At 40.4% G+C, this 15,631-nt stretch overlaps 1 protein-coding gene across 2 annotated transcripts; it reads right to left on the bottom strand.

Annotated features, from left to right (window-relative positions):
• Window positions 1-414: 414 nt before the first annotated feature.
• LOC135499651 (nucleophosmin-like) lies at window positions 415-14,758 on the bottom strand. Of its 2 annotated transcripts, none has more exons than XM_064790537.1 (4): window positions 14,362-14,758; window positions 4,406-4,543; window positions 3,678-3,755; window positions 415-2,915 (listed from the first exon to the last, which is right to left on the bottom strand). In XM_064790537.1, the coding sequence occupies exons 1-4, from the start codon at window positions 14,507-14,509 to the stop codon at window positions 2,701-2,703; spliced, it is 579 nt and encodes a 192-aa protein (XP_064646607.1). In that variant the 5' UTR covers window positions 14,510-14,758; the 3' UTR covers window positions 415-2,700. The 2 variants fall into 2 exon arrangements, with proteins under 2 accessions (XP_064646607.1, XP_064646605.1); XM_064790535.1 differs by lacking the exon at window positions 14,362-14,758 and adding an exon at window positions 5,129-5,543.
• Window positions 14,759-15,631: the final 873 nt, after the last annotated feature.

Raw genomic sequence — 15,631 nt, 5'->3', positions numbered from 1 at the left:
ACTAAAGTCTTTCTTGAGCCTTGTCTAGGAGCATAGTTTGACACACATACATATGTTTTGTGCCAAATGGGGACTACCCATATTTAATCCAACAAATGGGGACACAAATGCCTCTGTACATTTTGTCCCCATTTGACAAGGGTTGAGCAGAAGGACACACTCTGTGTTGACTAAGTGGGGACTCTATTCCTGCACTATCTATTCGTTGAGATCGTGAGCCCCTAGACCTAGTTAATACATGTATACTCATTTCCTCAGCAAATGAAAATTGATTACCTCGGTAACATAAAATGCCCTACTAAATAATCAGAAAATATGAAGACTTACTCCTTATGAAGTGGTAATAAACAGTAACAGATTTTTAGATGGTTCAGCAATGGCTTCCCAATAATACTAAACTTAGATTTTGTGAAGTGCGAAGTCATTTGCCTCAATAATTAGGAGTTACAGTCCTGCCCAAATAAAAACTAAGCTCTTTCTTGAGCCTTGTCTAGGAGCATAGTTTGATAAAGTACACACCTTTTAGTGATTTTTAGGACACCACATCCTGTACGCAGGCATACACAACACAATAGGCACCCTCTAAGTACTATATATCGCCAATAGCCGGTCCGATAATTACTTTCCTGAGCCACTATCATTTACAGTGAATGGTATAATAGTTTTAGTAAAAAATACTTCAAACTTCACTAAGTAATTTAATTAGGACTTTTTTTCACAAGGTTACATCAGGCTTACTGATGAACATAACTGCATGCCACTGCACAATAGCTGGAGCCCGAGTTGAAGATCATCAGTACCATCACATAGGGTGACTTTAAACAGCAGGGTGACTTTGAACACCCCCCAGAAATGATTGTTGTGACGAGAAACATCTACAGCCGGGTGTTCAAAGTTACCCCACTGTTCAAAGTCACCTTGTGTGACGGTACTACAGACACTGAAAATATGAAACCACTCCTCTCCTCTGCTTGTTACCGACCCTAATGCAACAGCCTTATTTCACAGATATAAGCCGACTGTAAGTCTAATGTTAAGGCATTTAGGCCATGATATTGACTTTGCATGAACAATTAATCAAAGTATACAACAATTCAGCAAATACCTATACAATTTGTTCCACAGTGTGGGTTTGAGCTTTTTCACCACACTGTAGTATGCAATGTTTCTCTACATAATATCATCAATGTCATCTAGCCACAAACACTTGCCACAAGTACTAGTGATTTTTATCCGAGTACATCAACTTTACACATTTTATATTTCCCCATTGCATATAACTTTTGTTATATTGGGTGCCAGACTGTCTAAGTAACCATAGAAACACGATTTTGTTTGCTCCCACTAATTGTTACTCAGTAGCCTGAGATACATTGTGTTCACACTAAAAGCCCTATCAAACCGTTTTTCTGATATTGAATAGCGGAATTCGCTTTGGTTATAGGGCATACATTTTGGTAGCGTCACACTACACTCTGAAGTGATTCAAAGCGCCACAATATGAGTGACACTGAAAGCGCAATGACCCGCTATAAACCATGAGCCCTCTACAAAGTATTTAGTTATTTGGACTGTGGAATTATTCACTCACTCAAGTTCATGACTTAAACTTGGGCTCAAACCTTGTATGTCAGGCACCTGATTTTACATGATTTCTAATATGGTGCCCAAAATAGTATTGGTCACGTGCCTAAACACCTAAAGTTATCATTAAGTTTCCAAAGTAAGAAAGTCAGGCTATTAAGTCCTAGTCAAAAGATGATTTAGGAAGAGGATATCACAAAACACCAAAATATTGGGAGATTTGTCTTTTACTGACCAAACAGGGACTCTTCATCTACACTATTGATAATAGGGACATGCAATGTCCAGACATTCCTTCCAGGTTTCAAACGGGCACCTCCCAATGAGCAAGGTGGTCCCAACTTGAATTCAATTGCAAGCATACACACATGATACATTGCAAAAGGAGATGATACAGTTATGTGTACATTTTGCACCGATATACTAAGTACATGTAAATTGGTGCAAATGCACACTGCGCCAACCATTTGACTTAAACAATGATTGATGACATGACATTTTTGCAAAAATTGTCCACTCTGAAAATGGCAAAAAAGTCTCATCAATGCGATTAACTGAATATATTGGTTATAGAGACGATGATAATGACCAATGCATCGTTCCACAGATTTTTGCTGTTCTTTGCTAGCCTTCAGTCACAGGCCCTCTATTTACACCCTGGACATCAGGGGTACCATATTACACATGAAGCCTGATTGGCTGCCGTAAACCCGACGGTGAAAAATTGTGACAAATAGGTGACCCCCTTCAAACTCAGGGATAGAGCTAAGGGAGGTATGAGTGCAATACAAAACCCCTGATGTTCAGGATATCTATTTATCATATTTATGGAGAAAGTTTAGCTCGAGAAAATAATCACATCAGCCACCGACTCAATGTTTTTGCCTATTGGCAGTTTGGCTGCACAAACTTTAGTCGACATACATGCACATGACATACAGAACCCAAGTACCGTCACACGGGGTGACTTTGAACAGTGGGGTAACTTTGAACACCCAGCTGTAGATGTTTCTCGTCACAAGAATCATTTCTGGGGGGTTTCAAAGTCGCCCCGCTGTTCAAAGTCATCCCATGTGACGGTAACGGTATTCTCAAAACATCTTCTTACAATAAATTTTACTTGAACTTTTTATACTGATCAGCCTGCCTTTTTTTGGCTTTCACAATTTGATGTCTCACAAAATCTTTGATGTTCCTCCAATCCCTATCTTTAACACATGGCTCCTCTTTTTTACAATCGTCTACATCTTTCTTTCCTGGGCACTTTTTAAGAGCTATGTGACGCTGGAAGTGCCTTAGGACTGCTTCCCTTTGCTCATCAGTCCATGGAGCTGAAAAAACCCATTACAAATAAGGATAAGTGCTTGGGAATATCATTCAAACCACAATAAAATAGTCAGGGACCATGTGTTTAACATTATTCACCTACATGTATGCAGGATAAGAAGGCCTTGACCTTTTGTGATCTTGAGGAGTGGAAAAAGTAAAGCCTGTTCTAGCCAAAGGGCTTTGCCTATCACCGGTTTCTGTGACAATAAGTGGCTCTAGTATCTACTCCCCCAGAATGGGATGTCAGTCCAGCGCATGCAACTTCCTAGTTGAACTGGTACCCATATTACCGACTGATCCCGTTAGCCAATGTGAACAACCGAACCTCACCTGGTCTTATTAATGCAATTTGCAAAATGCAAAATGATGAAAAGTCATGATAATTGACAAATCTCCCTTGATTATTGTTACAATTAATGATGATATTACCCAATCACCAATATCGTGGAAAAGGAGTTTTTTGTTTTGGCTTTTGTGATCTGACGGTAATGGGAGTTCAAACCTAGGTTGGGCGAGGAAGGAGAGGGCAAATGGACTTTACCAACATCCAAAGGAAGTCTGCCCTAGCTAAGAAAGTTCAATTAAATCTACTCAAACTAAGTAGACCTATTTCCCTGATTCTTATAAGGCTTTTAGCTTTGCTCTACAGTTTCATGCCAAGATGCTGGCAGGGTTTGTAACGACATGGAGAGCACAGGTCCATCTTTTCTGTACCATTAACGTTTTTCAATTAATATTGCTTCTTTTCATCAGGTTTAGATTACCTTTCTTTGATGTGTGGGGCGCTTCCTTTTTCTTCTTTGTTTTCTTTGTCTTCAAAGTCTTGGAACTAGAACTTGGAACTAGAATTAGAACAATGTCAAATATTTTCATTGCAGACCTGACAAAATTGGAATAATTCACATAATACATACCAAAGCTAAAATGGTCCAGAAACATTGTGTTTTCCTCATGTAACATCATTATTTCAGCCAGACAAGGAATGAGATTGCACTTTAGCTCATGGGTTCCCCTTAAAGGCCAGGGTCCAGGCAGACCTAGGTCAGTAGGACGGTAGTACTAAAATGCATCACAGGTGATTACTATGCGGTGGTAAATTCTCAAGAATGGACCATGGCCTTTGAAATTACCGAAGTGTATATTTGAACTCAGTTAGCTGTCCATAGCTTTGTGACCTTGAAAAATAGGTCATATTAGAAAGCCAATTCATATGTGGCTTCTACCAGAAGAGAGTAAACCTACGACCATCATTTCAGGAAATTAGCCATTTTTGCATTATGCCTAACACCCCTGATCATGCTAAGGACTGAGGCTACTCTGCAATTTATGCTACCACTTCGGAAGGTTTTCGTTTGTCTCATGAGGTACGCAGTTGACTGCTAAGTAATCCAAAATCGGCAGCTGAGTACTGCAGGGAGTGAGCCACTGAATCATAAGAAATTTTGGCAAAACAGGTACTGTGATGTGACATCCTTATATCTTGGCCACATACCTGCATCCGCCTCGGCAACACCAACATCAGACTCATCCTGATCATAATCATGACCACCTTCATCTTCACCTTCATCATTATCGTCCTCATCAGTCTGATTATCGACATCATCCTCTACCTCATCTTCAAATGTTACTTCTGAAAATGACAGATTCATATTTTATCTGTTAGAATTTTTCTTGTAATGCGATGTAGAGTAGATCCGATTTCCTCCAGGGTAGGGGAATGGTGGTCATGGTCTAACTCTTTGCTTGTCCTTCATGGCCATCCCTGACCTATCCTCCTGGAAAAAATTATCCCTGGAAAGAATAAAATAGCAAGAGCCCATTGTGCTCACTGTAGCGATATGTAGTTGACCATTCTATGCCGAATGGTTACATTAAAACGTTCTATAGCTTACAGTCAAATTGCCATCTGACTCCAGGGTCAAATCGAAAATCCATGTGACACATACTGACATACTGTAGTCGCTAGATGTACCAATGTTATCAAATTGGTGGCAATCAGGGAAGTACTCATAAAGGAAAAATCACATTTCTAAGGTTCTCAGACTTGGCCCCCTGGCGGCCAAATAGTGAATCGGATCTGATCGAACTTCGACACCTTAGATCACCTGACCATAGGTTACATTTGTATCAAGTTTGGGATCAATTGTCATCGCGGTTAAGAATTGTGCTCTAGTAGCTGTGCAACGGCCAACTTGCACCATTTGACCTCACTGACCTTGAAACGGTGAAGCAGATCGGACCCAACATCGGCCCCTGAGATCACCTGACCTATTGGCTACATGTGGACTGAATTTGAGATCACTGGTCATTGTGGTTAAAGAAACGTTCCATGGTAACAGCCAACTTACGCCATTTGACCTATGTGACCTTGAAAAGAAGGTCATATATGGCAAGCCAAAAGGGAATTTATTCAGGACATTTTGAGAAATATGTTCAGGACATGAAATATTTATGCAGAACAAAAGAAATATATGCAGAACATGAGAAGTGCATGCAGGACTTTAGATTTATATTCAGGACAAGAAAAATACATGCAGGACATTAAAATTATATGCAGGAGACGAAAAATATGTGCAGGACCTTAAATATTAATATCCAAGACAAGAAAAATCTAAGAAATATATGCAGAACAGCAGAAGTGTATGCAGGACGTGAAATATTCTATGCAAGACTATGCTTCGTTAGGGCACTCTCGGGACCCTTAATATACTACATGCAAAATTTTGGGTCGGTAGGCCCATCGGTGTGGGAGTAAATCGCGGTGGTAAATCGGTGTGGGAGTAAAACAAACAAACAAACTTTTCTCGAATTTAGTAAGGATCCACATTTGGCCCCTTGGTGGCCAAGTTGAGAATCAGATCGGACCAAAATTCAGCACCAGATGTTATCTAATATAGGGGGTTATATGTACCAAGTCTCAAGTTCATAGCTTTGGCGGTTAAGAAATGTGCCATAGTTAAACTGAAGCGGCCAATTTACGCCATTTGAACTCTGCGACCTTGAAAAGTAGGTCAAATTATAAACCCGTATGACATATGATGTATCCTTGGTATGAGTACCTACCACAAAAGTTTTATCGAAAACATGTCAAGCGAGAAATCACACTTTTAGGTATCCACATTTGGCCCCCTGGTGGCCAAGTTGAGAATTAGATCGGACCGAAATTCGGCACCAGGGATTATCAAATTTAGGGGGTTATATGTACCAAGTTCAAGTTCATAGCTGTGACGGTTGAGAAACGTGCCATAGTTACACTGAAATGGCAAATGGCGAATTTACGCCATTTGACCTCTGTGACCTTGAAAAGTAGGTCAAATTAAAAACCCGTAAGATATATGATGTATCCTTGCTATGAGTACCTACCACAAAAGTTTATTCAAAAACCAGTCATCAAAAAGCGAGATATCACACTTTTAGATATCTACATTTGGCCCCCTGGTGGGCAAGTTGAAAATCAGATCAAACCGAAATTTAGTGTCAGGGTTAACATGACCTAGGGGGTCATGTGTACAAAGTTTCAAGTTCATAGCCCCAGTGGTTTAGAAACGTGCCACAGGATACGACGACGACGGACACTGCGGTATTGTATAGACTCGAGTCCCAAAAAAATTGGAGGAAGTTACAAATTTTACCATTGCATGTTGGGAAATGTTAGCATCAATTTTTAAAAATTAAACTATTATTGTATTGTGATTTTTTCATGACCTCTGTCTGATCATCTTGGGAAGTAAACAAGTTAAATTATCTGGGACATCCTGCAGTTTGAAATCTAGGGAGATTGATTGGAATTTATGATGAACTCATACAAATATCCAAATGAAATGGTGCACGACCATGTGCTCACCTCGGATAGTGTCAATGGCCTTGTATAGACACGACAACAATTCGACAACACGTTGGGCAACTTGTTGCTATATGTTTCTGAGAAAATGATGATTTTGGAGGGAATAATAAGCCTATTTTGGAGGGAAATTCAAAGCAGTGGAAGATTCCAAGAGAAAGAGCACATATTGTCGGGGCCTCTGCCATTATTTTGCATCCCACAAACAGGCACAACTTTCCCAAATGGATATCAGTTCTTCCATTACACCCAGCAACCATTCCTAGGAAGCTGCCATTTTGACAACATCACATGACTTTTAAGGTTGATCATGTGATTTGTGGCCTATTTCTGATTGGATAAAACTCGGTAACTTCATTAGCATCTCGACAACAAAATTGAATTTTCATTTGAGAAACATTTGGACAACATGTTGTTGAATGTTTCCGAACTGTCATGACTGTACACACTGCAACCATTTTCGATAACATCGCACCTGGGCAACATGTTGCCCCACATGTTACCCTAAATGTTGGCCCTGTATACACACGACAACATCTCAACGTCTTTTGCGCGATGAATTGTATCCGCTAAAAATAATTAAAAGCGTGTTTTTTCACTATTTGAGAGTAAGAACTTTAGGAAGCATGGTTTCTTAAAATGAAAAAAGACAAGAAGAACCATACTGAAATAATGATATAAAAGAACTCCTTAAACAATAACAGAGAAATTTTGAACTAAATAAACCTGCCTGACTTACCAATAAATGATGCCTACCAAAGCCACTGCAGCGACTCCCAGTTATCATTTTGCCCATGGGGGCGGTAAAATGCCACAAAATATGGAAAATCACAATAAAAAAGGATTTCCAATGCAAATAAAAAATCTGGGTAATGATAAAAACATATACTATTGTAGCCTAATATATTAACATCAGTGCAATCAAAACTCAATTCAGAAAAGATCTGCAAACAAGAAGTGAAATCAACAGAATTTGGGAACAGAATGGTTGGTAAAGCCATTTCAACTGATAGTAGCTACATTAGAAGGAGGCAGTCATAGCATTGCTAGTGGGAGGCTTGCACTGTCTGCAAGGAAAGGAAAAGAAATTTAGAAATGAAAATTTCATGCAAAAACATCGCAACAGGCCTACACTAATTGGTCGAAAAAATCTTCAAAAACAAATTTGCATATTTCAAATTTTTTTTTTTTCAAATAGCAAACTGCAATTATATTTTTTTCATCGACCAATTTCTATATCTGTAGACTGCCATACCAAATATCTTTTCAATACTTCTCCAAATATAGCATTGAGACTTTCAAAAAACATACTCCCGTCTTACTGATAGGCCTAAATCCTCCAACCTCTGAATATATTCAATGGTGGTGCTGTCTCAATGAAGGTATACATCAGGGGGTTAAAATTTTGAGAATTTGCTCAAACTTGATTTTCCTAATCTATATGACATCCTATTTAAAAACTGTCCACCAAAGGAATTTGACATCTGGACAATGTGAAAGAAATGACAGACATTTCCAAGAGAGGTACAACTCGACGAAATGCCATAGAATACGACGAAAATCATCATTCTTTGGCCTACAGCACAAAGTTCAGGGACCTGCCCTGGCCATAATAAGTACGTTATGAAGCTATCAATTGGAGATGTAATTTTAAAGAACAACCCTTGCTACTCAGGAAACAACTTTCAGAATCAGGGCCTATTTGGTTTCAAAGTTATTACAATGAATAATAAGACCATACGACTCGCAAAAATGACACCGAACTGAGACCGGGGCTAGGTAGGCTCATATTGGCGTCAAATTATAAAGTGTTTTTCTCACTATTTTTCGCTTGTTTTGACTAATTAATTTAAATCATTAGCAATGGTACACTCATGGTCAGAAGTTAATGGACACCAGTTATTGCACATTTTCTCAGAAACAGCTGATCCTCTTGAACCCAAATTTTCACCTCTGGTGGAGAAACTCATTGGCTATCGAATGATATCATAGTTGACATCATGACCAATTGCATAACAAAGTTATTACATAATTTTGAGAGTCATGTATCTTTTATTTTTTTGTGAATCAATTTTTCAAAACCAAATTTACCCTACATTATAGCTTACATGCTGCTAAGACTTTCTGAGAAAAAAAAATGGAAAAATATCATTTCAGTTTTGAGATATATCGAAATATCAAAATTTTTATATTTTTATATTTTTGGGTTTTTTGCAACTGTATCATTGAGAAGTCATACCCAAATAAGGATTGGCACCAATTAGCGCAGCTAGCAGCTCATATTACTGAGAAAAGGTCAATACTTGGAAGTATCAAAATTTTCAAATCATAATTTTGAGATGTTCCTTTAGTTGAAAATAAGAACAAATTCATCAATCATTCAGGGGACATGTTTACTACCAGGATATATCGAAAAATCAGAAAAATCTCACTATTTTGATATATCATAAAAGGTAAATGATACTTTCAAAAAAAATTCTTCCAGCTGGTTTTCAAATGGGGACGTCCCGATTTTCTGGGGAGTTGCACATTTATAGGCGACTTGGGGAAGGGTTCGAATTTGGCACCAATTCCTACAATGCTGAGGGAGTCATTAGGCTTCCCCAGCCAAAAAGCTGGGGAAGACTATTGTATTTACTCCACTATAAAAATATTTCTTCTTCTTCTTCTTCTTCTTCTTGTTATTATTATTATTATTATCACCTCTGGAGTCCAAACAGCTAGGAGTTTTTCAATGAAATTTGGTACAGGCATCAGTTGGGGGATATGAATAATGCAGGAATTATCCTTATGGGCTATGTAATTTGCATAAAATCTATTGTTTTATGGCTAATTTTGGCCACATATTGACAAAAAAATTGTTTCCGGACAACTCCTCCGTAACCGCTTGACCGAGAACACTGAAACTTACAGGGATGATAGGTGATATGCTGAAGTTGTGCATGTGGGTTTGATTTTTTCAGTTATTTAGTTATGTAACTAATTTGCATAAAAATGAGCTCTGTTAGTTTTTACCTGGTTATTACAAAATTTTAGAATGGGTTCCGAACGAAAGGCACTGCCGCAGCAGCTTTTTGGGTTGATGAAAAACACCATCGGGAACCCTCCGAGTTTGCCCCGCGAACTCCGGACACCTCTAGTTTTTGTCATTTTTGATGCAAGTGTCCATAAAATTCCTGGGCCCAGTTGCAAATAGTTTAAAATATAATGCCAGCTTTAGTGGATCGGTGTTATCCGAGTTCAAATTATTTTTACCTCACTCGGTGTCCACAGAAATACCATCAAATTGAAGAATGCAGACACCCTGCATGCCTCGTAAACCATGGATTTCTTCCTTTAGGTTGTGAAATAATCCAAATTTGATGAGGGCCGTGCTAAAAGCGTGTGATATCTCATACATTGTCATATAGGCCTTTTTACTCTAGGCTTATTGTATGATGTGATTTTGCAGAAAGCCCTAAAAGACTGCGTGTTCAGTCTTATTCCTAAACAATGTATACTGTACATGAACTCCATGCTGGTTTTAAAGAATGTTTTGTTAGAATCATTGCGACAGCACAGGAGTTTTGAGCATTTATTGACAAGTATAGGCCTATCAACACTTTATCAACTAGACAATACATGCAATAAGACATAACACGATCGAGACGAATCGCTGTGAGCACCCGCATCCGCAGGCCTGACGCTGTAGTGGTTTTGAAGTTCTGGAGTGTAAGGGAAAGAGTAGCCATATTGGATATCGTGCAAGGTCATATATTGATAGGGTAGCACTCCTAATTTAGGCCATCAGGCCACATTCATGACATTAGTTTCATGCCTGTGTAACTCAAACAGTTCTTGAGTTGTGGGGCAGGCAGCCATGATTGATTTAGGGTGTAGCCAAACTCGCCAAGGAATCTGCTCTACACTAGATCATCACACCACAGAAGTTTCAGACTGATCACTCACTCGATATTCAAGTTATAAGGCGGAATTTGCAAACAAAGATGGCCACCTGGTGACCATGATGGATTTTAGGTCGAGCCCCAAAACGATAGAGCACTCCCCTACACTAGATCATCACACTACAGAAGTTTCAGGTTTATCACTCTCTCGGTTCTATAAAGTTGTGGGGCGGAATGTGAAAAGCAAAGATGTGGCGGCCATGATGGATATTATTATCAGGTTGTCAAGCCTAAAATCGATAGGACACTTCCCTTTCACTAGAACATTATGCATACTAAGGTGTCGAATGGGGACACAATGTATTTCATAGCACAAATGGGGACACACATGCACATATACATTTTGCCACCATTTGTACGGCATAGACCGGGATGGTCCTTTCTAAGCCACTTATATGGGGACTCGACTTCTATTCTAGCCTATCCATTTGTGGACTTTGCGTAGAATACCTGTACAAAGAAGAGCAAGTTGTTAGGACCTTATTTGCAGGTTTCCAAATGGGGACGTCCCCATTTGGCGGGGTCTGCATTTGCATGGACGAATACGGATTCATGTCCCCAATTGGCACCAAATACAAACGTCACACCTAGAAGTTGTTCACTCTCTCAGTAAGTTGTGGGGTGGAATGTGAAAGCAAAGATGTGGCGGCCATGATGGATATTAGGTCAAGCCTAAAATCAATAGGACACCTCCCCTTCACTAGAACATCACACCACAGAAGTTTCAGGTTTTTCACTCACTCGGTAGTTATTGGGAGAAATGCGAAAAAACAAAGATGGCCCCCTGGCGGTCATGACGGATTTTAGGTCGAGCCCAAAATGAATATGACACCTCCCTTTAACTAGAACATCACACCACATTTAAGTTAGGTTTTTTACACTGACTCGGTTCTCAAGTTATGGGGCGGAATGCGAAAAACAAAGAGGGCCACCTAGCGGCCATGATTGGTTTTAGGTCGGGCCCAAAATGGATAGGGATCCTCCCCTACACTAGAGCATCACACCACAGAAAATTCAGGTTTGTCACTCACTTGGTTCTAAATTTAAGCGGCAGAATGCAAAAAACAGTATGGTGGCCTGGTGGCCATCTTGGATTTGGCCCAAAATCGATAGGGAACTATCCTAGGCCTTCACACCATAAAAATTTCAAGTCTACTGGACAAGCGGTTCCTGAGTTATATAGCAGAATACAGAAGCGGGCATAATACTCTAGGTATACCATCTCTAAGGCACAGAGAATATCTTGTGGAGGCCTGTATATTACATTGTATTATGATGTCAAGTAGTTTCGTTTTCAAAAAGCCGTACTACCATGAAAAAGTCGTCCTCGGAAATTTTTAAAAACCCATCATCACATTACTCAATGTTTTTCTGTCTCCTGACGTGTTTTTATTAAACAATTTTGAAAGTTTATTTTGTACACAAAATTTCACCAATGCATGGGCACTTCTTTTTTGGCTTTGCACTCTCTCTGCCAAGAGATGGTATAGACTGTACATGTAGGCAGGCCTGGCTATTATAGTATACACCCTTCCCTTCCTATAATGGTGGCACTGTATGTTCAATAATAGTGATGTCATAGTAGGAAAATAGGCCTATGACGAGGACTGACAAAGCCAAGGTGAAAGTCATGGTTGAACAGCAGCTTTGAATGTTATAATGACGTCAAAGGAGGAAAATGCTAGTTCCAAAATAAGCTGAGGAATTATAGGAAGTGTGTATATATAGAGGTTATTCCCTGATGTTACATATTGACGTCGACAATGGTTTTAAGCGGCCATTTTGGCCGTCAACGTAAAGGAAAATGTTGGCTGGTGGTCCGTCTGGATGTCAAAACGTCATGGTGTGACGTCACGTGAAGAACCTCTTTCATGCTATAGATGGATACCATTGTTTACAAAATGACGTCATTCTGTCGTTCTGACATCACGCAATGCATAACTTAAAAAAGATACTTCGATGCGTGCGCATCAAAACCTCGTCATGTGAAAAACCTCTATCATGCTATAGATGCATACCTTTGTTTACAAAATGACATCATTCTGATCCCACGCATAACTTAAAAAGATAGATCCCCAACAGAGGATGACCAGTGTGACACGACAATGTCAACGTTGCATGATCATGAAGATTGTTGTTGGTTTCACTTTGATACCATGAGTTTTTCGGGCCTAACTCAAGGCTTGCAAAGTATTTTACAATAAAACCTGAATAGGACTGTGTTTAAAAAAGAGCAGATGCACATCCCGGTCAAGCATCATTACGATAGTCAAATATCAACAGCAGGAGACCGGTTTTTCGCAGATTTTCCTCGATGAAACCATGTTGAAAAGATACGTGGTTGCGCGTGCTGCGTATCTTATACATCATTAGATATCCGTAGACCTATACTACAATCAAGATGTACAGACCCAGGGAGCTGGCGGTACGTACCCATAAGTCTTTGTGGTAGTCTCGCACGTACCCGATATAACCTGAAGCTTTTCTCCTTCAGAGAAATACTGTGTTGCGCTCAACTTCCATAGAAACATGTGGTCTGATTCTATTTTTACTTGTCACTAAGTGATCACCCGTCCAACCTTGTATGCAGGGTAATGCGGCTTTCTTATTGGTCGAGCGTTAATTTTATTCACAGGCTGTGAATAAGATTACGTTCGACCAAGGTACTTGAGTGCAACGCAGTATTTCTTTGAAGGAGAAAAGCTTGATGGGTTATATCCGGTACGCGCGAGACTACTGCAAAGACTTATAGGTACGTACCGCCAGCGACCCCGGTCTGTACATCTTGATTGTAGTATAGATTCTTTCACACCAGGCGGAGGAAACCACTGGGGGCCAATATACGTGGCTCCCAGTGACTTCCTCCGCCTGGTGTGAAGTTGCATAAAAACTAGGCCTGCCTAGGTAAAAATGTGTCATAAAGGTCGGGTGCGTGTGGAGGAATTTCCCCAGGCCCCATGGTATAGAGGTTCTTCACTGACGGTTTAGGGCGGCCAATGGTTTAGGGCGGCCATTTTGGCCATCAACGTAAAGGAAAATGCATTGGCAGGTGGCCATTTTGGCCGTCTAAACGTCACGACGTGACGTCACATGAAGAACCTCTATACATGGTTTGCGAAAATAAACTTCGGCCATTTTGAAACGGGGCCTTTCACAGGCAACTGAAATTTTACATGACGAAAAGTCATTTTTTAGATAAAATAATCACCAAAATCATTCAATATCACGGACATTGGAAGATTTGGACAACTTAAAGTAAATTGCTTGAGTGAGTTTGCTTATTTTTACTTTTTTGGCATGGTACAACTTACGTTGCCTGTGAAAGGCCACATTTCAAAATGGCCGGATTTATTTTCGCAAATCATGTAAAAGGCCTACGTGAGTTCACTAGAGCTTGCACTTTTATGAAAAAGAAAAGGTTTGGGTTTTAAAACCTGTATTATTTTGTTTTTACAATAGCCTACATACATGGTAGGCCCACATCGTAGTGTACAACATTTCGATTTCGGGACATGGCGGCAGGTGAATCTATTTCTTTAGGCTAGCCAACCAACCTACATGTCATTGTCAGAAACAAGCCTCCCCTTGAACTGATACCGGTAGGCTGAGAAAAAGTTATCATAGTCCTACAAATGACGACTAACATAATCATTCATAGCTTACCTTTCGGTGGATCTCGTTCATTGATACTCCGATATACGGTACTCTTATAAATTTGGAAAACAAACAAAACAGCAAAAATGGTGACACGTGAAGAGCGCAAACACGTGAGGTGATTTACCGCGTCGATTTCGCTACACCATGACGTCATATGTAGTGCTTAAAGCAATCGTGGACATCCCCAGAATCGTGAGTGTGGCACCTGCGTTGATACGCCACGTGGTGTCAAAGTGTGGAACCATTGTAACCGTACAACATGGTATATTTGGGGACGTCGCCAGAATTGTGCAGGCACATTTTTAACGGTCGTATTTCGTCCCCAGATGCAGGTAAAAAATGAAAATCCAAATGGGGACGTCCCCATTTGGCGGGGGGTCCGCATTTGGAAGGTGAGGAAATATATACTCGTCCCCATTTGGGACCATATACAAACGCACCCACACACACACACACACACACACGCACACACACACACACACACAGACACCATGACCAGAAACAATATGGTTCCCGATCTTACTGGATCGGGAACCATAACTAGTCGGTCAATTCACAATTTAGGCGCGAACAATAATAATAAAAGGAAAGACAGTGCTGGAGGTTCTTTGGTTGTCACATCAAAACAGCTCAGAAAGGCGAAAGAAATGAATCTCTTTTTGTCCCACTTCGACCTGTCTGAAGTCTGCAGCGTAACCCAAAGGCTATTGATAGACAACAGAGGACTGACAACAATGGGCTCAAGCTAAGCACTGATGTGTGCTGCTGGGTTTGGTTCCGCAAATGAGGGGTCCGGGGGTACTCCCCCAGAAAACTTCCAAAATTTGGGAGGCTTAGACGTAATTTCCTGGCACCTGAGGAGATGAATTGGACGTTTTTATCGTAGCTTCGACACTGGGCATTTCTGACACTTCGACACTGGGCATGTGTGCGATGGAAGCTTTGAGCGCCAGACGCGGAGAGAACAGACTGAAAGTCGCAAAACCGCCGGGCTGGCAGTATCCAACCAATAGAATAAAAATATGCAGGCCTACCCAGTCAGTAGCGATATCCACTTCGTGCGCCCAACTCAACTGCACTGCCCGAAGTACTGCCATTATTATCCACGTGTTCCGGCTGACGACGGTCGGCCAATAACAATCACCCGTAGCCTTGGCAACGAGGTCAAGGGAGTGGACAAAAGCGCACCTGTACGATCGGCTAGCGGCAGAGCGGGGACGGTTGTTTTTAATTATGATAAAAAGAGATCGTAGACTAAACAAGTGTGTTTGTAGGT

The sequence above is a fragment of the Lineus longissimus genome, chromosome 15 (assembly GCF_910592395.1).
Source record: "Lineus longissimus chromosome 15, tnLinLong1.2, whole genome shotgun sequence".
Classification (NCBI taxonomy): domain Eukaryota; kingdom Metazoa; phylum Nemertea; class Pilidiophora; order Heteronemertea; family Lineidae; genus Lineus; species Lineus longissimus.
Note: the sequence above shows the minus strand (reverse complement) of the source record. Positions and strands in the feature narration are given on the sequence as shown.